General features: G+C 41.7%; 2 protein-coding genes across 4 annotated transcripts in view; one reads left to right on the forward strand and one right to left on the reverse strand.

Moving 5' to 3' along the window:
• The window catches only part of LOC307143960 (tectonic-3-like), a 50,449-nt gene that overhangs the window by 18,404 nt on the left and 5,102 nt on the right, over positions 1-26,943 (forward strand). The window contains exons 3-13 of one of the 3 annotated variants that reach the window (XM_079845852.1): positions 16,349-16,463; positions 16,545-16,645; positions 19,581-19,693; positions 19,950-20,058; positions 20,143-20,255; positions 21,997-22,035; positions 22,132-22,206; positions 22,284-22,403; positions 23,176-23,283; positions 25,626-25,729; positions 25,880-26,027. In XM_079845852.1, coding sequence (XP_079701978.1) covers positions 16,349-16,463; positions 16,545-16,645; positions 19,581-19,693; positions 19,950-20,058; positions 20,143-20,255; positions 21,997-22,035; positions 22,132-22,206; positions 22,284-22,403; positions 23,176-23,283; positions 25,626-25,729; positions 25,880-26,027 — 1,145 coding nt within the window. The remainder of the gene's footprint in view (positions 1-16,348; positions 16,464-16,544; positions 16,646-19,580; positions 19,694-19,949; positions 20,059-20,142; positions 20,256-21,996; positions 22,036-22,131; positions 22,207-22,283; positions 22,404-23,175; positions 23,284-25,625; positions 25,730-25,879; positions 26,028-26,943) is intronic. The other 2 variants (XM_079845853.1, XM_079845854.1) reach the window with 2 other exon arrangements.
• Positions 2,806-4,283, reverse strand: LOC307143962 (uncharacterized protein). Its single transcript, XM_079845856.1, has 3 exons — positions 3,870-4,283; positions 3,597-3,751; positions 2,806-3,471 (listed from the first exon to the last, which is right to left on the reverse strand). The coding sequence occupies exons 1-3, from the start codon at positions 4,251-4,253 to the stop codon at positions 3,156-3,158; spliced, it is 855 nt and encodes a 284-aa protein (XP_079701982.1). The 5' UTR covers positions 4,254-4,283; the 3' UTR covers positions 2,806-3,155.

The raw sequence follows: 26,943 nt of genomic DNA on the forward strand, positions 1-26,943 counted from the left end.
ACAATAAATGAGTGACAAATAAATAAAATAATTAAATAATTCAAGGAATAAAGTGCAATGCAATAAACCTTTATGCAGGAAAAAATAAATCCAAAATACAATAAGGCAGCCGCATAAGGATACAGAATTCAGGCAACAAAGGGAAAATCATCTGGATCCAAAGTTCAACAAAAAAGAAAAAAACATTTCTTACCATGTCACTCATTAAACTACTGGGCATGAAACAATTCAATACATCACACACAGTATTTACCAAAAGTCTGGCAAACCCGAGCGCCACAAAAAACAAAACAAAGAAAAACCTCCCTAACTTACACCAAAACCTCCTCAAAACATCCTACCTATATTGCCTTAAATTAACGTCTAAACCACAGCATAACCGGATTGGGGAAACCAACTCTCTCTCTAACGCTCCACTTACACACAAATCGGCAATCGCTCTCCCACAACTTACTAATGCTTTACGAAGTTCAATGAGGGAAACAGAATACTCCAAATGTGAATCGTAAGCATCAGAACAAAAAAAGAACCACAGCATTAAAGGTAGCATTAACCCAATGCAACGCGGCCTACAACAGCAATATTCACAAGCCATCCACTAGCGTGACCATGACCGGGAATAACCCGCGTCTGTCAACAAAGACTAGAGAGAGAGCGGGCGTAGGAGAGAGAGAGAGAGAGCGAAAGACGCCATTACACTTCCTTAAATAACTTCCTACCTGGTTCCCTGCATATACGCTCCACAGCGCCACCCCAGTACGGAATAGGAAAAACAAATAATTGCCGAAAAAAAAATCCCCTAATATTCTGCAACCTGATAAATATGTATGCTCATCTACAAAATGTCAATACATGAAACTCTGCAACAACCACAGCATAAACCACTAGCTCCTGCGTTCGACATTTAGATTTCCGTCATTTGTAAATAATTTGGCCTTGCAATACGGAGTACTAATCAATCCAGGACATAATTCCATCAATATTAAAACCCTAGAAAATCCTCATCATCTGACTCTTCCATAAAAAATGTCAAAACTTCCTCCCTTTCCTTAAGATCAAACTCTGCGGCAGCAGGAAAGGCAGGCTTCAAATTGCACACATTGACTGTACGCAAGTCCTCTCCATTGTCCTCACGCACCACCCGATAATTTACTGGACCTAATTTTTCTACAATTCGATAAGGCCCAATCCATTTCTCTGCAAACTTAGCTGCAAATTGTTGAGAGGCCTTGGAAAGGGGATGTGCCTTCATCCAAACCCTATCCTTACTGGAGTAAGTCACATCCCTACGACCGGCATCATAAAACCGTTTCTGTTTCTCCTTAGCTCGACACAAGTTCTTTTTTACCATCTCCTGTAAATCTTTAATAACCCTGAGACTGGTCTGATGTGGTTCTAGAACACGCTCAAAAGGTCCTTTCAAACTTCTTTGCAAGAGTACTTCTGCTGGGGAGTATCCAGTACTCTCCTGTACAGCGGAATTTATAGCATACCTCAACTCTGGCAAATAATGATCCCAACTAAGGAATGAAACTCACCAAGCCTTGTGCCACAGGGAACATGGCAATCTTCATTTGTCGGATTCATGGCTCGAACCAAGGTCACACCTGCTTTTACGGAGGTTACTGTACGTTCTACAAAAAGACTGGGTACTGTCTGACTGTCAGGGTCTAAGAGGTCAACATAATTGCATGTGAAATCTTTCTCTCCAATATTTGGCTGAATTTTTGCCAAAACGTTCATTTGCGACCTGGCAGGGATCAGAATGGGCTCTAAAGTCACAGCACTTCTCCGAAGAGGGACTATATCCTGCGAACACAAGAGAGGGATAGACCAGATCCACAATTTCAAATTATTCTCTCTGAGATCAACTACAGCATGATGTTTGCTAAGAAAATCCCATCCAAGGATCACTGGCTGTGTTGCATTCCTAACCACCTGAACATCATGTGAAAACACTTCCTCACCAAGCCTAATAGTTATAGGTAACATACCAAGAGTATCAAGATAGTCACCAGTCACTGATTTTGCCAAGAGAAAGGATTTCTGAATTGGCTTTTTAGCGAGAGAAGGAATTTACATTCAGTGTTTCACTGATCAAGGATATCTCTGAACTGGTGTCAACAAATGTGACCAGTCACGGAAAGTAGGGACACAAGTCGGTTCTGGTGCATTTTGAGTTATTCCCAGATTCTGAAAGTGTAGTCTCCAAGCTTTCCAACAATGTGTAACACATGGAAATCTGATAATATTTGGAGAAGTTGTGGCCATTTGAAGGTAGGCACTCAAAAAACCAAAAAGTGGAGAAATCTGCCTCTAAAGATTCTAAAGATTCTGCAGTTCTCACCTCTCTCAGCTGCTGGGAGTGACAACAGGGCTCATTTACATCTCATTTACATAAGCCAAACCCCCTGTAAAGCTCACCCCTAAAGCTGTAAAGGGGGAGCAAAAAGGTGAGGAATGTGCCATCATAGAAAAAAAAAAAAAGTTTGCAAACAGGTAATATATAAATAAATGTCTCTTAGCATCAACCGGTAAAACTGTATAGGAAACTCTTATGTACACTGAATAAAAATCATTTTATTCACAATTAATAAAAATTATTTTATATGCAATGAAAGGTTTCACAGACTAGGAATAGGGATGGGCGATATGGCCTATAATTCATATTGCGATATACATTGCAGCCTCTTGCGATAACGATATAAATTATAATAAAACAATTTCAGAACAGGTTAAACAGACCCTGCTAAACAACTGCTAAATGTACTTTTGAAAGAAAGAAAGAACAGTTCATGTAGTTTTAAGAACATTTATTGTGCAAAACTGTAATGATACAACAATGTTGCAGATAAATAAAATCCAAGTACACTAGCTGCAGAGACTTTAAGTAGGCATTGTTTATATTACGGCTTGGAGCTTATGAAACCCCAAATTTCAATTATTTAACATAATTTCAAAATTATAACAAATAAAGGCTTGAAATATCTCACTTAGCGTCATGCCATAGACAGTAAAAAGTGCAAAACAGTGCAGAAGGCACCAAATGTAGTTTTAGTTAGGCTACATAAAGTACACAAATAAAAATAAAAATGTATTATAAAAATATAAAATATATCAATCAATCAAAACAGAGCTGGCCCTCTTGACCACTTTTACTTGGTAATAACAGCATAAGACAAAGGTCTTTGTGACACAGTCCAAATGATATCACATTCGCATCCTCTTCTGTGGACTCTTCTGTGTTGTGACTCTTCTGGGCATGTGATGTCTCTTGCCTCGTCAGCACAGAATGGCCTGATTTTTTCATATAGATTGGTCTGCCTGTCAATGTTCAGTCCAGGTGGGGCCAGGACAGGAAGACCGTCAATAGGGGGCAGATCTGCTCCGTTGCGCAGTAGCTGATATTCGACAGGTTGTGCATCACAGTGAGTTTTTGCAAGCACCACACCTGGTCTCTTGGCATCAAAGCTGTGACAGAATAAGCACATAAGACATTTTAAACATGGCAAAGTATTTTCTCATAAAAAACTGTCATGTGTATGTTGTTGCTATGTTATATTGTATGTACACAATGTGAAAGTTTCAATAAGTACCTGAAGTGCTGATAACTCTTGATCTGTGGTAGTCTACGGAAGTGGCGAGTCAGATGCTGCTGCCAGTCAAAAGTCTGGACTAAAACTTTGCCCTCTGCCGTTCCAACAAGCTGTGGGATATTGAGGTGACTCACAGAAGAGCTGTTTTCCACAACCTGATGAAAAAAAAAAAGAAGAGAGAGAAAAAAAAAAAAAGATCTTCAGTTAAATGTTCCATTGAAGCAGAACAGAAAACAGCACTGAAGTCATTAAAGCAAAGTAAAGTTAAAGTACCTCAGCGATGTCTGCCAAAGTGTTGAGTCTTGTCTTCATGTAGGCTTGCTTGATGAGTCCAAAGCCACAGTCAGGGGAAAACTTGGTGTGGCCAGCAATAAGGAAGTGTATTTCAATTTGATCGTGAAGCTTGTGTCTAACCCGCCAGGCAAGGTACCAGAGCATGAAGTTGTTCTTGTTCTGCCCACTGCAGTTGTCACAATGAAGGTCCACCTCTGTTTCTCCAACTCCAATGTTGCCGAAGAAATAATGCATGTAGCTGATGACTTCATTGCTTCCCTTAGTAGATGACATGCCTTCATCAATGAGGTAATTCACCTGTTTCTGCAGCCCTTCACAGGAAACACCAAATTGGCCACATTTCCGTGGGGTCAGGAAGTACATTGGTCCTGGCTGGAGAGGGTTTGAGGGAAAGTGTAACTGTAGGAGACAGAGGGAGAGAGGGAACTTGGATTAGAATGAAATATGTGTCTATTCATAACTGTCTAATAAAGATAAAAATTACTATATTGATGCTATTATGCATTTGCGCTATTATCAGGCTGCTTATTAAAGTAAATGTAAATGTGTGTGAAATATTACCTGCTGAGCAAAATCAAAACTGTAATGCATCCTAATCTTCTTGCTTGCTGGTAGGGACGGTCCAAAACACAGGTTAGAGCCAGAGCGAATCTTTCTGCAGGCAGCAGTCATGTCGTTGTCACGCAGGGTCAACTCAAAACCAAGAGGGAGAGCTGAATCCAAATGCAAATTTGTTTAATAACAAAAAAAAACATAACAAAACCACAGAGATCAGAGAACCGAGGAACAGATAACAGAATGAGTCACACCAAACGTACATCCATGTAGGACAAGACCTGACAAAGAACATAGGAGACACAAGGGGCAAACAAGCTCAACAAATTAACAAGTCACACCTGGGGGAGACTAGTCAACATGAAAAACTACAAAGAACTACAAAACAGGAAATAACAAAAGAGTCTTCACAAGACAGGGAAACACAGGCTGGAATCATGACAGAGCCCCCCACTTAGGGAGCGGATTCCAGACGCTCCACAGGAAACAGTCTAGGAGGGTGGTGGAATGGAGGCAGAACAGGGGGAGGGATGGTGGGCCAGGCCCGTGCAGGGGGACAGGACTTGGACCCAGACATGGCAGAGACGGGCCTGGGAGCATGGGCGGACCTGGGCCATTTAGCATTGGCGGACCTGGACCGTGGAGCTTGGGCGGACCTGGACCGTGGAGCTTGGGCGGACCTGGACCGTGGAGCTTGGGCGGACCTGGAGTCTTTGGGCGCCTAGGCCGAACCAGAGCCCCACCCACATGTGCGCCACCCACAGGTACATGGCCCCCCCCAAAAAATGTTCTTTGGGGAATTCAGGAGTGGAGTGTAGGGCTCGTGGAATGGGGTGGTCTCGTGGGTTGGAGCGGGCTCGTTGAAGGCTGGAGCGGGCTCGTTGAAGGCTGTAGCGGGCTCGTTGAAGGCTGGAGCGGGCTCGTTGAAGGCTGGAGCGGGCTCGTTGAAGGCTGGAGCGGGCTCGTTGAAGGCTGGAGCGGGCTCGTTGAAGGCTGGAGCGGGCTCTTGAAAGCCTGGAGCGGGCTCGTGGGAGGCTGGAGCGGGCTCGTGGGAGGCTGGAGCGGAAGAGGGCCTAGAGACAGAGCAGAAGACCAGGAAGGAGCAGGCTGAACAGATGACCAGGCTGGAGCAGGCAGAGCAGGCGGCCAGGGTGGAGCAGACAAGCACCACAGCAGCGCAGACGGTCTTGAAGCCCCCCACGGCGGAGCAGACGACCACCACATCAGCGCAGACGAGGTTAAAGACCCCAACGGCGGAGCAGACGACCACCACAGCAGCGCAGACGGTCTTGGAGACCCCCACGATGGTGCAGGCTGAGCAGGTGGCCCGGTTAGAGCCCTCACTGGGCTCGTGACTGAAGGCTGAGCCCTCACTGGGCTCGGGACACGGGCCTGAGCCCTCACTGGGCTCGGGACACAGGCCGGAGCCCTCTCTGGACTCGGGACACGGGTCGTAGCCCTCTCTGGACTCGGGACACGGGCCGGAACCCTCTCTGGACTCGGGACACAGGCCGGAGCCCTCTCTGGACTCGGGACACGGGCCGGAGCCCTCTCTGGACTCGGGACACGGGCCGGAGCCCTCTCTGGACTCGGGACACGGGCCGGAGCCCTCTCTGGACTCTGGACACGGGCCGGAGCCCTCTCTGGACTCGGGACAGGAGATGGAGTCCTCTCTGGACTGTTGACTGGAGGCGGAGTCCTCTCTGGACTGGTGACTGGAGGCGCAGTCCTCTCTGGACTTTGGTCAGTGGCCGGAGCGATCTCTGGACGCTGGTCAGTGGCGGGAGCCATCTCTGGACGCTGGTCAGTGGCGGGAGCCATCTCTGGACGCTGGTCAGTGGCTGGAGCCATCTCTGGACGCAGGTCAGTGGCTGGAGCCATCTCTGGACGCAGGTCAGTGGCTGGAGCCATCTCTGGACGCAGGTCAGTGGCTGGAGCCATCTCTGGACGCAGGTCTCTGCCATCTCTGCTTTGGCGCTGATCTCTTTGTCTTTTTTTCTTGACTCCCTGCTTGCTGGACTCCTGAAAATACTGAAATGGAATTAATTAACTGGTCTCTCAGCGCGATTGACAAGATTTTCTCACTGAGGAAAGGTGCTCTGGGAGAACCCACCTGCCCGGACGGGACCTTCCCCGCGGGCTACACGCGGGACGCCTGGAACAACTGGCAAGGCCTGTGCCTGGAAGTCCTGTCCGTGGAGGATATTGAGGATTTATTCATAATTGGCATTATGATAGTGGGGTTCCTATTTATCGGCCTTGGGATTGCCCTGACCTATCGTAAAATTGGTAAGACAGCTGCCAGTAAATTCACCCAGCCACTGTCTGTGGTAATTAAAGAGTTCTTCGTGGATGTGTGTGACCGACTGAAGGTATTAGATCAAAGAATGACATTGATTGAGGAGCTGTATCGTAACATCTCAGCCCGGACTGCGGAGACGCAGGGAAGAGTGGGCTCCATCGGGGGTCAGGCTAGTGAACTGCTACGCAGTATGTCTGGTCTGACCGTGAAATTGGATGAAATGTCCAGGTCCATTCATGAACCGGACGCTCGCCACTGACGCTGAGGATCAGAACGGATTGATTGATTATGGTCTGGAAAATTACAGAAGATCAGCTAAATGGATTAAGATATTTTCCCTCATCCCAACGTCCAGCTTGTCCCTATCTCTCGGTTGGGAGGTCAGCTTGACAGCTGGGTCCTGCTATCTTACTTTCGTTCCCTGTGCACGGCCATATCTCCTTTCAAGGACAAGCCACAGAACTGAACTTTGAAAACATCTTAAGTTATGGCTAACATTCTCACACAACACAGGAAGCTTCAAGACTCTTACTCGCATCACACACACCTCACCCCATCCCTGCCCCCATCCAACCGTCTGCCTCCCCTTTCCTCCTTCCTATCTCCCTTACTATTCCCAACAAAAAATCCCATCACGTGACCACGTGTACTGTGTGTTCTATGTATGTAATGTTTGCATGTATGCTTAGCAATCTGCATTTCTTTATTTCCGGAGAGCCTGTGGCGGCGCTTTAAATAGCTGCGGCTCGGAGGCTTGCTCCAAACTTCATTTTGTTGCATTGTACTTGTACATGTGTAATGACAATAAACTTGAATCTCATCTCATCTCGTCAGTGGCTGGAGCCATCTATGGACGCAGGTCAGTGGCTGGAGTGGCTGGAGACTAATCAACATGAAAAACTACAAAGAACTACAAAACAGGAATTAACAAAAGAGTCTTCACAAGACAGGGAAACACAGGCTGGAATCATGACAGTCGTTGTACACAGCCCTCTCTTTCTGCACAAGGGAAAGATGATCTTGTTGCTTCTTTACTGCTGCAGACTTTCTATCATCTGGGAGGTTTGCACTTCGTATCAGCTGCTCGTTCTTGCTTTGGCACTGCCAGTAGAGATCTGTGCGCGGCCGGCAACTTTTGATGTGTGGGAGAAGTTGGTTCCACAGTGCTTTGAAGCTGGTTTTACAAATTGCACGCTCACCTGAAAAACAGATATTGCTTATGGTTAATTGTATTGTAATTGCTAATAGTGCTTCGCATTATTTCACATTATAAGCACTCAACTCTAAATGAATGTTTACACATACCAAGCTCCTTAGCAGTCTTCATGTAAAGACGCCACACTAAGGCCTTGGACACATGGGTTGGCAGCAACTTCACATGCCAATCCTTATGCCCAGGCTGTCGGCCAGGCAGCATGATGGCATTGTCTTCTGCATAGTTTTTTATGAAGTCCACAACTCTGTTGATATCCTCAGGGCTGATGAACCTAGCTGGTGGACGTGGCAGTGAGTGCTTCTTCCTCAAACGTGGTCTTGCCCCATTCTCCTCATAGTGTTTCACTATGTCAGCCAGGGTGTCTTTGCCAATGCTGAAAAAAAGTGGCTGATGAAAAAACGTTTAACATAATGGTCTTGTTAACAGGCATCTTGTCACCTATATCAGAATGTATTGTACAAATTATAGGTACTGTTACTTTACTGAAGTAAATTTTATGATGAATACATTTTATTTTCACTACATTTTAGAGTCTGTACCTGTACTTCCTGGTTTAGTCTTGGTTTAGACCTCAGTTAGTGAATAGACCTGGTTTGAGTCAAAGGATTAAAAAAATCCTGTACATTAAACTCTTCATAAATACTTTTTTACTTTTGACTTATAACGCACATTTTACGGCTACGGATACTTTATACTTTTACTTAAGTAGGAATTTAATGTGATACATTTACTATTACGTTAGTAAATCCTTGGTAAGAATATTTAGTAGTACTTCCTCCACCACTGGCTAAAATTAGCATCACATTCAATTCAAGAATGCTAACAGGCAGGTTTACGTGGCCTAAGCCATTCACACCAGTCAATTCAAGCATTATTCAAATTAAAAGCAGATGCTAACATTACCATCTAAAAGCTCATTATAGTAATGTTTTTTTGGGAAGTGATAATGATACTAACGATTAACGGCTACAATTAAAACGACAGTCCTGAGCTATAACAATAGGTAACGTTAGGTATGGGAAGGTCTAAACATGAGATTCTTAGAATGAACACAAAACGACAAACTTTGATGTTTATGGAAACTCACCCCATAAGAAACAGAAAAGTATTCTTGCAGATCTCGTTGCCTCCAATTAAATAAGTCGTTCGGGTACACTTTCTCTTTGTCAGGGTTTTCTTTGTGGATGACTGTCTCCCTTGCAGAGAGTTCTCTTTTCTCCTCGTGTAGCATTTACAGTCAAAGTTACGGATTTTCCCCATTTCTCTGTCTTTATCCCCATCAAATGTTACTGCGATCAGTATGTCTGTGATAATCTTCGCGGCGTCCATCTCCATTGAATTTTGATATCAGATAGAGCCAGCCAGAGCTGCATAATAAGTAGCCACGCTTCCCGGGGAGGGCGGGGGCAATAACAAAAGAAACAAAAGCCGGCTTTTCCACACACAGACAATGACACGCCCCTACTGCATGCTACAATCTCCAAAAAACAAGTCGATTTCAACCTTAAAATGTACGCTTTTAAATATACCAATACTGCTATCTCAAACTCGGAGAGGCTTCTTTGTGATCTCAACTAACAGATTCTGCAAAAAAGCGAAAATCACCCATTTGAAAAAAAAAAAAAACTTCTTTCTCATTTTGCTTGAAAGTTGTGCTGCCGACTTGTGTCCCTGGTTCCCGTGACGGGTCACAAATGCTTGTACAGCAGCATTCTCAATGATAGCAAAAACATAAGGTGTGGGAATGACAGGAGTTACTGGTTCAGTTTGTTTGGGCCCGCTCATAAACTCAGCAAATACTTGGCCCATTGTACCTGCTACCAGTCGTTTCCTTGAAGTTCAACATCCTCCTCGACGAAACTGACATGATGATCCACAGCTGAGGGTAGATGGTCAGTAGACGATCGTAGGCCATATCTGTCACCCGAGAACCTGCTGGAGGGCCATTCCGTTGCACGACGATCCTGATGATGAGAGGCGTGTTGTAAGCGATGATCTCGATGATCCACACTTGGGCTGACATAATCTCGACGATGTAGATTGGAGCCGACGTGTTGGTCACGATGATAAGAAGTAGAGCTGGCATGTGAAGCAGCATAATGTGGAGGCAGGCTGGCGTGACGATCTCGATGAGGTGGACTGATGTGACGATCTCGATGAGGAGAAGCACTGAAGTGACGATCACAATAATGTGGAGATGGGCTGACATGACGAGCTTGATAATGTGGAGGTGGGCTGGCGTGATGATCGCGATGAGGAGATGGTACAGGTGATGATGGGTATCTCCTCGGAGATGAGAGTGGAGAGTAGCGATGTTTGTCTCGACCACGTTCTGGTGAGTAGCCTCTGTCTGGAGGAAGCATATTGAGAACTTTGCTCGTGCTGTTTCTTTAAATGACTGACTTCCATCCTGAGAGACTTAACATCAGCAGTTAGTTGCTTTACTGCAGTCATGATTTCAGAAGAAATGTCCCCAGTTGAAGTTGTCTTTGTGGACACCATAGCAGAAAGCGACTCTACACTGGGTGAAGTTGAAGATGAGTTCAGTGTCAGGCTAGTCTTTTGACCGAGATGGGAAATGGGTGCAAGCCTGAGAACTTCCTGTCCCCGTTCCCATTTACCAGCAATGGCTAACGCTTCCTCTAGGCTAGTAGCGCCATGCTCATGACATTTTGCTTGTAGAATAGGGTCAAGACCGGCAATGAACCGTCTGAATCTTTCCATAGCAATGGCGGATTCACCATAATTTGGAAAAGCTTCCAAAACCATTCTTGTAATTTCAGCGGCAAATACTTCCAAAGGCTCTTTGGGCATACGCGGTCTGGCATTCACAAGGGTCTGAAAATGTAGCAAAAATAGTTTCCTTCCAAAAACATCATTCAATGCAGCAACACACAGTTCATAGTTCTGTTGTATCTCTGGAGACAGGGAGAGCCAGTAGGCCAAAGCATCTCCACTCAACCGCGTAGGCAAAATGGCGGCCAAATCTTGTGTGTGCGCATCAGCACAAGCTTTAACAGCGAGCTCTAATCTGGCTTTCCATAAGGAAAAACTGTCTTTGTCCCTACCACCCCCATGGAAACACGGTGGAAGATCAACTTTGAAGTGCAGCACCTTTGTAGTGCGATTAGCAGAAGCCACATTCTCTGTACGACGAGCCGTTGTGTCCAATTCGTTATCTTCCAGAAACTCGTGAACTTGAAACCGCTGCCACCAGTCTGTAACCCTTATTTTCTGCTTTGTGCACTCCAGTCTCTTCGGCGTGGATGACATGAATAAAACCCGGGTTACAATGGTGGTGATTCACATTTCTTTGTTTAATCAGAAGTATCGGCATAACATTAACTGACGCCAAACTCACTTTCGTACAACACTTGTCTATCTAGTGTGCTTGCTACTGCGTTCCCTTTCGAGAACGGTCTCTCAACATGGCGTCAGAAGCTGACGCTTGGGGACTCCCTTCCTTCCTACATTACTGAAATCTAATTGCACAACGCCAGTGAAGTTGCAACTCTCATTGGCCAATGCCAGTCAAGACTGGAATGGGATTCCCCCGACGAGCCTACTAAGAGCAAGTTGGATTCCTGGTTCCTTCACTCGGGCCGCCGAGCTGCCGCTCCGAGGAAGCGAGCCCCCTTCTTCCCCGACTTGCATGACGAGGCTGCCAAAGCCTGGGCTGCGCCCCAATTGGCTCGCACCCACGCTGGCGGGCCGGACATTTTTTCTAAGGTCGACGGCGCGGAAACCCGTGGATACAAGCGCATTACGCCCGTCGTGGAATCCATTGCAGCTCATCTCTGCCCTCTGTCAGCCTCGCTGAAGGCGGGTGCTTCCCTGCCATCGAAGCCCTGCCGCCTGACAGCGCACATCGCAGATAAGGCTTATGCCGCCTCTGGCGAGGCAATCTCTGCACTCCACACCATGGCGGTGCTCCAAGTCTTTCAAGCTCAGCTCCTGAAATCACTGGATGAGGGGCAGGCGGAGTCTGACGCGTTCAAAGATCTACGCGCGCCGACGGATTTCGCGCTGAAAGCCACTAAGAAGACAGCCCAGGCAAGGCATTGCTCAATGCGCAAATATCTACCACCAGCCTCTTTGGGGATGCAGTAGAGGCAATAGCGGAACGCTTCTCCGAGGCGCAGAAGCGTTCCAGAGTGATGAGTCACTTTCTCCCGCGTCAAGCTGCAGGGCAGCCCCCAGCTCGCAGCAGATCGTCATCTGCATCCAACCGGTCACCGAAGCGGGCCCCCTCTACTTCCACTTAATCTGCGCCGGACCCGGAACCTTCTGCCCGTACCAAGTACCAAGACCCCCTGGCAGAGACCTCTGAAGTCAAGGCACAACTTCAGGAGGGGTGGCCGTTCCGGAGGTGCTCCGCCATCGGAGCAGAAGCCTCGTTCCTGACGGGATGGCCCAGAGGAGGAGAATGCTGGACGGCGAGCCCGCCGCAAAGCGTTTGAAATGTTCCCACGAGGTCCCCTTGGCGGTTACAGGCGACCACAAGAATGTTTCTGTTGTTTCTGTTTGCAATGCAATAAAAACTGTTACAACTTCAAAAAAAGAGCTTTTTTCTCCTCCTCCACCAACAGCTGTGTCTCGCAATCTAGGTTCAGACGAGAGGTGGCTGATAGAGTTGGGCTCGCAGGCCCCCCGTGTAACGGGCGGTGCTCCCGCCCTAGTTTTGAACGTGATACCTCTGCGGCAGCGGTTCACTCGCGACGCCCTTCGCTTACACGCGTCTGCGCCTATGAAAACACTTTCACCGGAAGGCTCGCGCTTGCCTGTAAGCGGCAATGCACGACCCTCGCAGCCAGACAACGCGACCATTCGTCCCGGGAATTTTCCGAACGCGGCCTCGATATGCAGCAATGTCACTCGGAATGCAGAGGGCGAGGTTATTCGCCCCCTGTGCCATTTCGCGAACGCATGGCGGTACAATCAGATTGGTTACGGAACACAATAGAGTACGGATACACACTTCAGTTTCGGCGCAGACCACCCCGGTTCAATGGCGTGGTCACATCAATAGTGTCGGCGCACAACAAACCAGTGCTGAGACAAGAGGTTCTCAATCTCCTCGTGAAGCGCGCGATAGAAGTGGTTCCGCCTGGCGAGAGAGAGAGCGGATTTTACAGCCGTTACTTTGTGGCTCCAAAGAAAGGTTGTGGCCTCCACCCGATTTTGGACCTGAGACCCATCAACACGCCGCTATACAAATGCATGTTCAAAATGACAACACTGAAGCAGATCTGAGCAGAGCTATTGGCATTAGAGCACATTCAATGAGGGCAATTGCCTCTTCATGGGCAAGGCAATAAGCCTTTGCGTCCCAATCAAGGACATTTGTATGGCGACTGGGTGGTCTTCGCAGAATACCTTCGCGAGATTCTACAATTTGGACGTGTGCTCAGTAGCCTCTCAAGTCCTGGCGGTAGGTCTGAGCCATACTCTGCCTTCGGCTTCTACCGCTAGACAGGCGGGTGGTTTCGACCAGGTCGTATAGTTGGAATTCGGGGGGCGGAGCCTACGCCGCATTCAGACTATGGGGGCCACGCGCTGTGGTGTTATATCAACAAGGTACGAGCTGGTAGCCCGCCTCTGTCCTGTTATACACACGAGTTTAAGCACTCCTCACATATGCCATGATAGCGCTCGCGGCGGCCACTCGCCAAGTGTATGGCGTTATTGTGCCCGGCATAGCCGCTCACATAAGTCATTCCCTATTATATTACTCTCACATAAGGAAACAGGTAATATGTCATAACCACATATATCAGTCATATGCTCGGTTGGGGTTCGTTCTATGTTGTTATACTGTTCATAGCTCCGCTTTTGCCAGGCTTCTCTTCGCTGTTCCCACGGCGTTGTTCTATACAGTCCCCACGCGTCAGATTCTGACGCCATGTCGAGAGAACGTTCTCGAAAGGGAACGTCTCCGGTTACTGTCGTAACCTCGGTTCCCTGAGAGACGGGAACGAGACATGGCGTAAGCCACCGAGCTCACAGCTCAGATCTGCTGTACTCTTGTCAGTCGGAAGATTCTGAGCAAATGCCGCCAAGACGGTACATTATATAGCGGTTGGGCTCCGCCCCCTTTCGCCATCTTGTCTGGCATTGGCCAGTGAGAGTTGCAACTTCACTGGCGTTGTGCAATAAGATTTCAGTAATGTAGGAAGGAAGGGAGTCCCCAAGCGTTAGCTTCTGACGCCATGTCTCGTTCCCGTCTCTCAGGGAACCGAGGTTACGACAGTAGCCGGAGACGTTCTCTCTTTCCGAGCACTTCTCTTTCGGACCCGCCCCCTTAAAGGGGCCGAGGCACACAACTTTCTAACTAACATATACTGTATATAACTCTGCATAAGACACCTGCAAATACATGAAAACATTCTAAATAGATTATTAGTGTCTTCACATCCACTTCACAATTTCTTATTCTTCCTCTTCTCTTTTTAACACAACATGAATTTAACTAAACCCAATATAATGAATTAAACAATTAAACAATGAATTTCAAGGTTACAGAGGCTAGCAATAGCAAGCTAGCTTTGAAATATGTTTGTCAGATCATAATTATGTTAATCTTATACCATGCTATAGTACTGAACTAAAGTGGTGTAAAGTTCAAACAATTTTGGAATGAATTGTGGAATGTGTTCATGGATTCACTTGCTGATATTAAAGGGTTAGTTCACCCAAAAATGAAAACTCTGTCATTAATTACTTACCCTCATGTCGTTCGACACCCGTCAGACCTCCGTTCATCTTCGGAACACAAATTAAGATATTTTAGTTGAAATCTGATGGCTCTGAAAGGCCTCCATTGGCACAATGCACGGTACACTCTCAAGACCCTTAAAAGGTACTAAAGATGTCGTTACAAAGTCCATCTCACTACATTGGTTCTACAATAACTTTATGGAGTGACGAGAATAGTTTTTGTGTGCAAAAAAACCCTAAATAACGACTTATATAGTGATGACGATTTCAAAACACGGCATCATGAAGCTTCGAAGCGTTATGAATCAGTGAGTCGATTCAGCAGTTTGGATCGCCAAAGTCACGCGATTTCAGCAGTTTGGCGGTTTGACACGCGATCCGAATCATGATTCGACTCACTGATTCATAACGCATCGAAGCTTCATGATGCCGTGCTTTGAAATCGTCATCACTATATAAGTCGTTATTTAGGGTTTTTTTGCGCACAAAAACTATTCTCGTCACTCCATAAAGTTATTGTAGAACCACTGTAGTGAGATGGACTTTGTAATGACGTCTTTAGTACCTTTTAAGGGTCTTGAGAGTGTACCGTGCATTGTGCCAATGGAGGCCTTTCAGAGCCATCAGATTTCAACTAAAATATCTTCATTTGTGTTCCGAAGATGAACGGAGGTCTTACGGGTGTCGAACGACATAAGGGTAAGTAATTAATGACAGAATTTAAATTTTTGGGTGAACTAACCCTTTAAAACAGTAAGCCATGGGTGAGTAAGCAACTTAAGTTTAAGAGTCTAAATTAAGAGCAAATTGTATGGGTTCAGTATGGGACAGCCTAAAATTAATGTCAAGTCTAAATAATGGGCGTAAAAAAAAGAGTGGAAGTGGGCAGTTATAAGTCAGATAGTGTTCTTGTGGTGGAATTTAATAAGTTTTATACTAGATTTGAATAGCAGGATTGTAGCATGAGGAATGCAGACTTTTACCATTCACTTCAGGATGGAAGCCTATCGTAACTGTGTTTTACAAGCTATATATTGAATCGATTTTAACGTTTTCATTAATTTGTTGGTTTGCCTCTTTGAAAGTAAAAAAAAAAAATGCACTGGCAAAAGTTGTAAATAACTGTAGCAAAGTACTGTATGTGAAATTGCCTGGGTTGTCAGATTTATTAAATATGCAGGTGATTTAAGAAAGCGAATCATATTATATCTGACACATCTCACCCCTCATGATTCATTTCAGACTCTCCCTTCAGGATCTTTGTATAGGGTCCCCTTAGCCAGGTCAAATAGATATACATTTTCGTTTATGCCATGTGCTATAAATTTGCTCAAGTAAAATAAGAGAGGTTTTTTTAAAGTTGGTATTTTAATGCATTAGGGCTGTAATATTCTTGCTGGTTTGAATGGGTGCCTTTTGTAGTAAACAAATGTTGGGAATTTGTGTAAAAGTATGAGCACTCTAGCTCAAATTCAGTGATGCTGAAGCAAAAATTGTTACAACAATACCTGTTCTCCCCCTACTTTTAAATATACTTTGTAAATGTTACAAGTTAAAAGTACATAAGTATCTTTAAAAGTATGGATATACTGTATACATAAATAACTATTGAGCTATTCCACCCTCATCACACTGGTAAATTCAATGTGTGTTGTCTCGCTCCTGCAGGCTGCCTGTGTGATGTCACACCTGACTTCTGTGATATTGGATGCTGTTGTGATGTCATGGACTGTGGTGTCCTGAACCTTAGCTCTGTGTTTAACAGCTGTGGCCAGGATGCGGGGTAACAGCTACTGTCTGTCATTATATGTGTTCTCTAACCTTTGAATGTGCTTTAAAACGCAGCTCTCTTTGTCACATAAAGGTCTGGTGTCTGTCTTGAGAGCTGGCTGATGTTCAGAACACAAATTGATCCAGCACTGGTTACTCTCACTGAAAGCCTATTTTGTGTTCAGAGAGAAGAGGGTAAATCACCATAAAGTATTTTCACTTCATTGTACTCCAGTCCCTTACTCTTGCAAAATTCTCTTAAGGCCCTGATATACTTCAAGCTAAATTGAAAAATGAACTGTTGAGGTAATTTCAAACAAAATCAGGTCAAAGCGAAGTTTGTTTCAGTGGGTCGAAACAGCTTGCCAAAGCAAACTTTCCGTGAAACTTCAAACTACCATTGGTTACAAAGGGTGGGTTGCACCAATAAGGGTTAATCTTAAATCAAGATTAAATCAAGGTTTATCTAATAATTATGTTGCATCAAACTTTAAAACTTTACATTTAAACTATAATTTTTATCCTGGATTTAATTTATATTTAAGATAGATTAACTTTAATCCTGTTGCTCCATAACTTTTAACTCAGATTTAAATCTCAATTAGAGATTAACTTTAAATTTACAGGTGAGGAGGTTTAAATAAAATAAAGTGCACCTAAAATTAAAATATGTGGCTGATTGAACAAAGATAGACGTTCTTTGTGTGGGTGTGTCATCAGGACTCAGACGTGTTTATTACAAATTAAAATTAAAGCACATTAAGCCAGCAGAGTGTGACGGTCGATCCTTATAGGTGCAACCCTCCCAAAGAGTTGTAATTTTAATTGAAAGCACAATTTGTACTAACATATCCACATCAGTTTTCACTTACATGACAAATCTGCAGCACTGGCATGTCAATTTTTCATCTGATTTAGATCACCTCTCAAAAAAAGAAAAAGATATGTGAATAAACTGCTAGATTTGGGCACTTGCGATCCATATACAGTACCAGTAGCTGTATTTGAATCACTAAAAACAGTGGGACATTCTAAAGCAGGGTTCCTCAAATCTTACCCTGGAGGTCCAATGCGCTGCAGAGTTTAGCTCCAACCCTAATCAAACACACCTGAACATGCTAATCAATGTCTTCAGGTTCATTAGAAAACTACAGGTAGGTGAGTTTGATTAGGGTTGGAGCTAGCATTGGACCTCCAGGGTAAGATTTGAGGAACCGTGTTCTAAAGCATTTAATGTGAAAAAAAGCTTGGTGTGCCTTAATGTACAATGAATGACCTTACTGATGATGCATACTACATGCAGGCAAACAGATGAGCCCATAATATGAACGTGATAAATGGCACGTTAAAAGTTTTCTTTATGATTGCTTTCTATGGGAAAATGGGTTAGTTCACCCAAAAATGAAAATTCTGTCATTAATTACTCACCCTCATGTCATTCCAAACCCGTAAGACCTTTGTTCATATTCAGAACACAAATTAAGCTCTCTGACCCCTCCATAGACAGCTATAGTATTTAATTAACACTTTCAAGGCCCAGAAAGGTAGTAAAAACATCATTAAAATAGTCCATGTTAATTTTATGAAGCGACGAGAATACTTTTTGTGCACAAAAAAAAAGACTTTATTCAACAATTTCAACATGTCTGTGCCAGTCTTTTATGCAGTTTACGTTGTAAATACAGTGCAGCTCCTGCGTCATCCTCACATGCATGCATTGTGTTGCTCACATGAACAGCATCGGCTGCCGTACAACTCGAAAGCGCTGCACTGTTGCATAAACTGCTTAGGAGAATTAATTTACGTTATTAAATTACGTTGCTGTCTATGGAGGGGTCAGAGAAGATGAAAAAAGGTCTTACGGGTTTGGAACGACATGAGGGTGAGTAATTAATGACAGAATTTTCATTTTTCGGTGAACTAACCCTTTAACGTGAAACTTTGTGTCATGCGTTCATATGCATTGTTCAACTACTTTCTTGTACATAGTATGTTTTATAAATAAGATGTATACTGAATTTGGTCCTCCAATGTCCCTGTCTTAACCTGTTAGCCTGCACCCCCGCTTTTGAAAAAATCCTAAGAAATGGCATAATCAGACTAAAACCGTTACAGTTAATGATTCCTTTGCACTAAAATCATAAGTATGGCGTCATTTGAAAGACACTTGGCAGTTTACTGTAAATTCAAAATTATAATTATTTTCATAATCAAAAATAGCTATAATAAGCTTCAGAGTTTTGTCAAGTTATTAGAAATATATTTGTATGAAATATCTTATATATAATATACTGCCCATTCAGTTTCAGTCTCCCCAGAACACTTTCACACCTCTCTGGTCTATTTATGGCTAGTTATCTTATTCTTTTGTCTTCATTGTAATCACTGACGACTCTCTATTCAAACTGTTCTATTCAAACCTCATTTCTTTGATCAAACTTCTCACTTCACCTTCTAAAGTGCTTAACATAACTTAATGCATTTTCTTTATAATGGTTTTCTATGGGGAAATGTATAACGTATAATTTAGACTGTTGTGTTCGTAATCTGGCCGCTTCTGTTTAACTGTATTTAGTATGCATCATGTTCATCATCATCTGTATACTGGATTTGGTCTTTAAATCTCACTGTCTTAGTATGTTAGTACTCAGTACAATATATATATATATATATATATATATATATATATATATATATATATATATATATATATATATATATATATATATATATATATATATATATTATCTGTATATATATGTATATCAGGGTCTTTAGTATGTATACCGTGCAAAATATGTGAATTGCCCTCCTACTACATTTACCAAAATGTGCAGTATACAATAGAGCATACAGAGTACTGTATCCCACAATGCATTTTTGTTCTCATTAATTCATTTTCTTGTTTCATTGTTCTCATTTGTTTCATTTAGAAAAACAAAATCGCATTGAAATATTTGGAATGTTAATCATTGCATACAGTAAACCGTTTTACACAATATTTACTAATATTTCTTTATTTATTTCAATTATATTAAAAAAATTGCAGTAAGCAGTAAACACATTTCCACACATGCCTGTTGTTTCAAAAATCTTTGCTTGTGCTTTATTTTCTTCTCTCTGTGCTTAGAAAAACAGTCTGCTGTTCAGACTTCCTCTGCTCGTTATCAGTCCAAGTCCCTCTATCCACTCTTACTGAGAGAGCTTACAGCCTTCAACAGTCCAAAAAACAAGTTTTACAAGGTAAACTGTGATCACAAGTTGCATATAGCTTTTTATTAGCGTCTTGTAGCTTGTACTTAAACACTATGTCATAACCAGGGGCTGGCTTGCTGGCAAATATACAAGCTAGCTTTAAACACTCTATAAGATTACCTTTGCTTTTATGCTTCATTTTATACAATTACAAAAGGAAGTACATGGATTGCACTACTGTTATGTTACATAGGCAATACATATGAAAAGCATTTAACAGTAGCACTGCTGGACTTTGTCACAGGTTGATGATGTCATTCTGACCTATTATGACCGTACATCTATAGTGAGAATACTTAAACAGCCATCACCAGGTCCGGCGTCATCTGCCTGCATCAACCACAATCCTGCAAGTATGGGCAAAAATGTGTTAACTAGACCTGGTTTTTGCTAAATAATATGAATAGTTTTATACAGATTTATGGTTTCTTTTCCAGGGTTCTTGCGTTCAAGTTCTCTATCTTGCTCTCGTGCTGTGACAGCACGCTCTTGTGCGGATGACAGGAGTTTAAATGCTCTCACTTACTACACTGGCTTCAGACTACTGAGGGTGAGACTAAAGCTCTCTTCCAAAACTTGAGAGTTGAAACAGAGAGATGTCTGCATAGACAGCATCTCAATGGAAAGGCTGTTCCAAACAGTAGTATATTAAAGGTACACTGTGTAACTCTTGGCGCTCTAGCTCTTAATAAACAAAATTGCATGCGTCTTGTGGAAGAACATTGTAGCCGGAGCTACTTCTCTCTGTTAATGTATATGATGAGTCACGCAGTACTGGGCTACTTAAACATTTATAGACGTACCATAGTGATTCAGGATAAGACTAAAACACGGATTGGAAGATGGATTCATGATGTCATCGCTCATTATATAAATTTTGTACATTAAAGAAAAAAAGTTCTTCTAAAATACCTCACCATGGCAGTACTGGATGTATTTTTTGCAGATAAGGGCAATCCCATACTGCATTGCCACAACTAAGTAAAAATTCAGTCAATTAGGAGGTTCTATGTCAGCATGCGGCATTAGAAGTTAGACGTGTATGTAAACATGCATGCACACTAGGCCTCATTAAAAAAATGTTGAGTAGAAATCATCCTACATCTGATCTTACGATAATTTCTCAAATGTGCGTACGTGTGATCCAGAGAACGAACGTACGTACAAAAAAACGTGCGTACATCTCTTTTCTAGATGTGAAATTTATAAATCGCAAATTATCTTGCTGAATGGTTTCAAAACTCTTCCTTGTAAATACCCAATACTTTATGTCATTAGTATATAAAAGAGCACCAGTCAACATTCAAATTCCTTTACTTGTGAATCACAAGTGGTAAGAATAGGTTACATTTCCAAATACCTGCAAGACACTTACTGTCTGCTACAAGGAAAAGTGTGTATGTCTGCTTAGATCCTGACGTGGTTCTAAGAACTTTTCCACATCAAAGACCATTTTTATAAATATGATGATCATTGGCGTGGATTTTAGCAAACGCACACTCTGATCAAATCTGTGCATACACATGTTTTATAAATGAGGCCCACTGTATTATTATTTACCCAGATTGACACAAGTTGTGAAAAATCAAGATTAATAAAAATCTGTGTACTTTCTTAGTAATTAATTATTAGGAGTTAATTATTTCCGGACTGGAGAATGTTAGAATGACCCAAATTGATTCAGTTTCTTAATAACTGAATTGATCTTTTCTACAGTTGATTTAATATTAATTCAAGCAAATGGCAAAAACACTGCCTAAACAGTCATCAGCTTTTCTTATTTGAGTGAAGAGAAATGTTCACTACAAACTCCATGATAGTACAACAAGGACTCCGCTTATCCATCAGTTTCTCTGTCATCCCAAACTGAAATCGCACTGCTATATGTCATGCTCTAGATTCAAACTGAGGTTTTTATGAAGAAAGGGCTGTATCTGTATTTTAAAATGCACGTTATTATTATTATCAATAATAAATTAATAGTAAATCAAATTCATATTAAACAGCTGAAACGTATTTAAAAACAGTGGACTGGAAATATACCAATATTTTAATTTCTTGACTGTATTTATTTTAAATATAGTTTAAAGTAGACTACGTTTACATGACATTTGGTCTTCTCTACATGCATTTTGCAGTATTAACTAATGATTAATTGATTCCTTTTAGTCATTTTAGATTTATAAGTTATTAATAGTTTTAACGATGGATGATTTATGAATATTCCTTGAAAATAGACATCCATGGATGCCTATTGTATGCATATTAATAATTTAGCTTTTGTCTTTTAGGTTCCCAGGGCCCAGGTGGAGAACAGTCCAGAGTTGGTTGTGAGTTGCATTAAAATTATTTTAATTATCTGTAGTGATTTACTTATGGTTTTTGATCCCAGAATGTTTACACATGTTTTGTTTGCATTGTCATAGATCCCAATCTCTACCGTGAGAAACTGGCCTGAACCACTTGAACAAAACGGCTCATGTCTGAATGTGGTATCAAAGGTCAGTGCAGAGGTTTGTGGGGATGCACATATTATTGTCAGAATGTACATAAGTGAAGTCTTTCGTTGTTCTCATAGGTGGAGTATGTGATCGAGTACACAAGCAAAGGAGCGATTGCAAAAGCTACACTGAACACAGAACTGCTGAACACAACTATAGGCAGACAACTACTGCAAAAACATGTGGTTATATTCCAGGTAACTTTAACTCTATATACAGTTATGGTCAGACATTAAGATACACCTTGCAGAATCTGAAAATGTTAGTAATTAAAATAATAATAATAGGGCTCATAAAAATTGCATGTTGTTTTTATTTGATAAAATTACCCCATTCAAAAATTATATTAATCTTAAAACCATATTACCTGGATGATCCATGGCTGTTTTTATGTTTTATGATAGTTGTTCATGAGTCCTGAGCAGTTAAACTGCCCAATGTTCTTCAGAAAAATCTTCCTGGTCCTACACATTCTTTGTTTTTGCAGCATATTCTGCCTATTTGAACCATTTATGTATGATTTTGAGGTCCATCTTTTTTTAGGGCAATTGAGAGACTCTATTATAATTAATAGACAACAACTATTATAAGTGAAAAACGTTGATGGAAACAAACATTAAGAACTTTTGAACAGAATGATCATTCTAAATGTGTATTAATTTATCTTCTGGGAAACGAAATATCTGAAAGGCAATGCTAAATAAAAATATATTTTTTTTTTGTGGCATACATCCGAACAGATTGTATGGGAACTGTTCTGTCCATTAGCTGTTAATTGGATTTTGAGATCTGGGAGGAAGATCAGAATACAAGCTTCTAGTTAATTGTAAGAAAGGGTTTAACCAGACTAAATGACTGAAAAAGTCCAGCATATGTCACCAAAAAGTCTGTTGTTTCACCCAGAAGATAGAGATAACATTTTAATAAAGAATTATGCAACATTTTAAACACCTGTTGTTTGAATGCCAGTTGGCCACACTCACTCAACCCATGGTCACACTCACACCTCCATCACCTCCAGAGGGGCTGAAACCTGAATCACCACTAGTTGGGTGGTTTGGTGAAAAATCACAACCTGTATCCTTTCCACTTTACTGTGAAATTGTTTTTGTATCAGAGTGCACTACTAATTAATCTGAGGTTAAATCAAATAAACTGAGTGTTATTATTTCTGTATAGCAAACATTAATTGCCATGGTGTGCCTAGAGTGTGTTGGAGAATGAATGATAGAGAAATTATTTCAGAGAATTTGCTGATATAAGGTATCCAACTCATCATGTTTCTGCATAGTTTACTAGTCATTATAAAGCATAACTAACGGTGTCTACCTGGATGCTCTCCACCATTAGATGCTGGTGCATAGTTTTTGGTTGTTGTTTTCAAGGTGACTTTGTTTTTGCTCATTTTGCTGACCTATCTGTGGCATTCATTTCACAACTTATTTTTACAATAATGATTGTATTGCAAATTAATTTAATATTCAAGTGAAATTCATATTTATAAAATTCTTAAGCTTGTGAATGTAAGACTGGTTGTATTGGTTATGTCTGTTTTTTTGTCAGTATTTCACTATGGGGTAAGTTCCTCCAGTTACATTTGTGACCTAAATCTGGAATACACTACACAACTTTTAAAATCGTACCAGATTTTAAAACACTTGGTATCATAAACTTGCCGTCTTGGCAAGTTAAATGGTTACACATGGAAAAACTGGCCATCATACACTAAACATCTGAGGATTTGATGGTGTTCCTCCTAACACACTAACTCATGCAGAAACTTGCGCCTTTTTGCTAGGAGGTGAATGAAAAAGGAAAACAATGTGTTCTAAAATCGGCATAAAATATCTAGCATGTTTGATTCATCCGACTGAATGGAATCACAGGGCGTCTCTCAATCAGCTCCCTAGTTCATTAGTCAAGGCACTGATCAGGGAGTCAGCCATTTTAAGACCTATCTCAATTGCTGAATCCTTCCCGTGCACTGAAACGTTTGCTCCCTAAAAAGTCCCACAATGAGCCAACTCATTAAACATAACACATGATATATGTTTTTAAAAATACAAGTCATTATTTTATTATATTTCAGCATAAATCACTAGGCAAGGTAATGAACATAATCTAGCCAACATTTGTAATTTATTTACAGCTGAAATGTTGCTTGAAATGTACTTTAAATAACATTACAGGTAATACCAGAAAGAGATCTGCTCTGCTGTTGTTCATAAATACCAGTAGTGATGTTGTACAATGAGGATGTTGTCACGTTAACGGAAATAGAGTCATCAGTGTCCCAATGTGTAGTGAGACAGCAATATACTGATTCACGAGCTCAGGAGCTGATTAAGACACACCCACAGTGATGCTAAAAAAAATCATGTCCATCACACAATCTAGCCACACGATTTTCTGATTCAGAAAGTGGTCAAATCCATCTGCCCAAAATTTGCAGACTGCAATTTATCAAGACGGCAAATTAGAATTGTGTATTCCAACTTTAAATGGATCAAATTCACCCAAAAATTTAAATTAAGTCATTTACTCACTCTGGTGTTGTTCTAATGCTGTATGCCCTTCTTTCTTTTTCGAACCACAAAAGGAACATTTGATAAAAAATGAAAAAAATGTCCCGCTTGTGCTCATCCATATAATGGCAGTGAATAGCGATGACAATGGCAATAGAAAAACTAGCATTAAGGTTTTTCTTTTTTAAATGCAAAAGTATCACAGAATGATCCCATTTGTGGCGTATATTCCTAGTGTTTTGGGGGTATACAGTAGGGTTTGGTGAAAAACAAAACAAAATTTTATGTTTAGCAAAAGTCCTGTGTGCTTAAATATTAGTTAAATATTTCCGGACTGGAACTCCAGTTGTCAGTTGACAGATAAAAGGACAGTTGACAAATATGAACATAATAACTTGTGATGAACACAACAGATATGTTCACCTCAGAGAAAAAAGGATTGTATTTTGTCATGTTTTTATTATTCTGTTGTTGTTGTTTTTTTCATAACTTTGGTGTTTTTTCTGGGTGAGTCAGAGTAAAACACAGCGCTAATAAAGTCTCATAAATGTGCAGTCATCTCGCATGGGATCATTCTGGGATAATATTGCGTCTTCTTTTAAAAAGCTTTATACTGGTCACTATTCACTGCGATTACATGGAAGAGCACAAGAGGAGAAGTAAAGAAAGAAAGACATACTGGATTAAAACAACACCACGGTGAGTAAATGATGACTAAATTTTTATCCGTTAATATAACTAATGCAAACCAAATTGTGACCATGCCATGCCACTAATGCTATTTTTAATTAGGGGATTAATTGCAAATATTTACACCTGCATAGTACTGAGCTTTAGGTAAGGATTTAATGCATTTCTGTGATGAATATGTAAATTCTTTGACATTTGTGGAAGTTGACAGTTTTGGGGTTGTCTGAGGATGGAGGGTGTTCTGCAGATCTCGGTAATCGCCCCCCTGTTCTTTTTAAACAAAACACTGTAACTGGCTGCACCTTCAGGTATTACACCAATTTACTACATCATAACTTTTTACCACTTAAAGCCTGAAGACATGATGCAACTTAGTACTTGTATATGTCAACATATATGACAAAACCAACAACATAATAATGGTTCTATTTTGATTTTTGTCTTTTTGATTTGTCTAGGTCTTTGTCCAGTGACTGTGGAGTGTTGAGGGCTGAGCTTTTGGGTATTTTAGCAGGGGTCGCAGTGCCTGATCTGATCAGTATGACTGCAGGCTCTCAGACAGACCAGAGCCGAGTCATTTCAAAAGAATGCTCCCCACCAGCTTCAGTGAGTGCTCTGTTGCATATTGTTTGATGACACTTTTGTCAGTTTTATTAATAATCCTTTCTTGGATTAGTGGGATTTAAATAAACACCTACTTGTTTTTTATATTTGATTGCATAAAACTGTTGTACAGTAGTTGTACGAAGCATTTTCGGGAAGGTCTGTTTTACGAGCAAATGACTCTGTGTTTTGAGCGAATCAATCAGGTGAACCAATGATTCAATGACCCATAGAGACCAATTTACTTAATTCCTGAATAAATCAGCCATTTGAACGAATAGAATGAATGAACGACTCTATTTACTCATTAGACATTTAACACCACCTACTGGCAGTATCGGTGCACACCAGTTATGTTTGCCACTTCCTGTTCCAACATGACTGGTGAAGCATTAAAGGGCATATTGCAGGTTAGAGACTCCAGTGAGTCAATGTATAGAAAAATCATGTAGGAACTAGATTTTCTTTAAATATACTTTAAAATACGCTATTAAGGCTTTTGGAGTCGTTTTTGTGAGAATTTTACTTCTGCATCTATAAATGCCAAAACCGGATGTGACGTAACGAGAGGGAGTGCGGTGAATTTCAATGATAGGAAAACAATGGGTCGCAATGACAGTTCGGACGCTGAGGACATTATAAATGTTTATTAATACTCATATGGCAGACCACAGCCATACAATTATGACACACAATTAGGGACAGACCAGGATTAGACAGAACAACGATCAGAGGAGACAAATTGAGTATTCGTGTGAGGAGAAACCGTGGAGAACAGGGAAGGTGTCTCGGTGAGAGAACAGTGTTAGTTTATAGATAACGCTAGCTAACGATGCGAAAACTGTGCTCAGATTACAATACTGTACAGATTATTATCATATCAAGCAATAGCAAAGCTGGTATTGGTCATCTAGGATTA

Source organism: Gobio gobio (assembly GCF_949357685.1).
Source record: "Gobio gobio genome assembly, chromosome: 20".
Lineage (NCBI taxonomy): Eukaryota > Metazoa > Chordata > Actinopteri > Cypriniformes > Gobionidae > Gobio > Gobio gobio.